Source organism: Halyomorpha halys, unplaced genomic scaffold (genome assembly GCF_000696795.3).
Source record: "Halyomorpha halys isolate HHAL.00 unplaced genomic scaffold, Hhal_1.1 Scaffold26.1, whole genome shotgun sequence".
In the NCBI taxonomy this organism is placed as follows: domain Eukaryota; kingdom Metazoa; phylum Arthropoda; class Insecta; order Hemiptera; family Pentatomidae; genus Halyomorpha; species Halyomorpha halys.
In genome coordinates, this window is record NW_027115055.1 from 538,036 (window position 1) to 539,223 (window position 1,188).

At 29.4% G+C, this 1,188-nt stretch overlaps 1 protein-coding gene across 2 annotated transcripts in view; it reads right to left on the minus strand.

The window, feature by feature from the left end:
* Window positions 1–1,188, minus strand: part of LOC106683293 (putative uncharacterized protein DDB_G0285119) — a 114,144-nt gene that overhangs the window by 5,412 nt on the left and 107,544 nt on the right. For both annotated transcript variants that reach the window (XM_014424676.3, XM_014424668.3), the window contains exons 3-4: window positions 973–1,148; window positions 533–668 (exon numbers count right to left, since the gene is read on the minus strand). In XM_014424676.3, coding sequence (XP_014280162.1) covers window positions 533–668; window positions 973–1,148 — 312 coding nt within the window. The remainder of the gene's footprint in view (window positions 1–532; window positions 669–972; window positions 1,149–1,188) is intronic.

The window sequence follows — 1,188 nt, forward strand, 5'->3', positions numbered from 1 at the left end:
TTGATTGTATAGGTTTTTCATTTATTCAAAGGTGTTCATTCAGCTTTGATACGATAATTGAGCTACTTGAATTCAGAGTTGTTTAATCTTAAAAAAAAAAAAAATCATTCAAGGACTGTTGGATGATTTTGTCAAGACAGTGAGTGTGGAATTGGCTTTAATTGACGAAGTGGAGTTGAATTTGATAATGGGGTAGAAACACTGAATAAAATTTGAATTTTATATTCTGAGATATCTTGTAAAAATCTACCTTATAATCTGTAGTTGAAGTCGCTGGTGTACTAAACCCAACAAATAATGAACAAAATTAAGATGGGGAATGAGATAAAGCTGACTATTGTACAAAATCTGAGTCAGTAAAACTACCCTTTTCCCTCTGGAAGTAAGTCTGTTTTAGCAGTTAATTTAAGTTCATTCTTACTATTGGAAGTACTTTTTAAAAAATAAAAAATTAATATTAACCTTTTACAATGTTGTACTTTGACAACTTTAATATGGAATATTAAAAATTAGTAAGTAAAGCAAAACATACCTATCCTGTAGAGATCAAAGTTATCAGAATAATATAATGTTGAAGCCTCACAATCAATGTTGTACCAATCATCACAAATCTGATTTTCTTGGTCAAAAGATGTTTCATTAGGGCAGAGAAATTTGTAGTCTTGTACCTAAACCAAAATAAATAAAATAAAATTAGTTGACAATAAAGATAGTTACAAATGTTTAGGTTACCATTTATTTCTCCCTCTTTTATCTATACTTGAGCTTTTAATGAATAACTTTCTTTTTTTTTTTTCCTTTAAGAAAATACTATAATAATAAATCCTCAAAGAACCAATGAAGGATTGATTCATTGTAGGAATTTGTTTAAACCTTGTGAATATAGAAATTTCACAAAGTATAGACCAGATAAGTTAAAACATGAACTTTTAATTAAAATTATGATAAATTTAAAAAAAGAAGATTGCTTACCCCTAGTCCTGGTACTTTGACACAGACATGGAACATTTGACAGTCTGTCTCTGGATCTGCATAATAACCTCCAATTATTTTATCTCTGCAGCTGAAAGAAGTGATAGGCATGTTCTCTTGGGAGTAATGGATCCTTTGACCACATACATTGAGCACACATACCCATAGTTCGAAAACTAGACAAACAAACAAAAAATTGTTTGTAATCACAGAGTA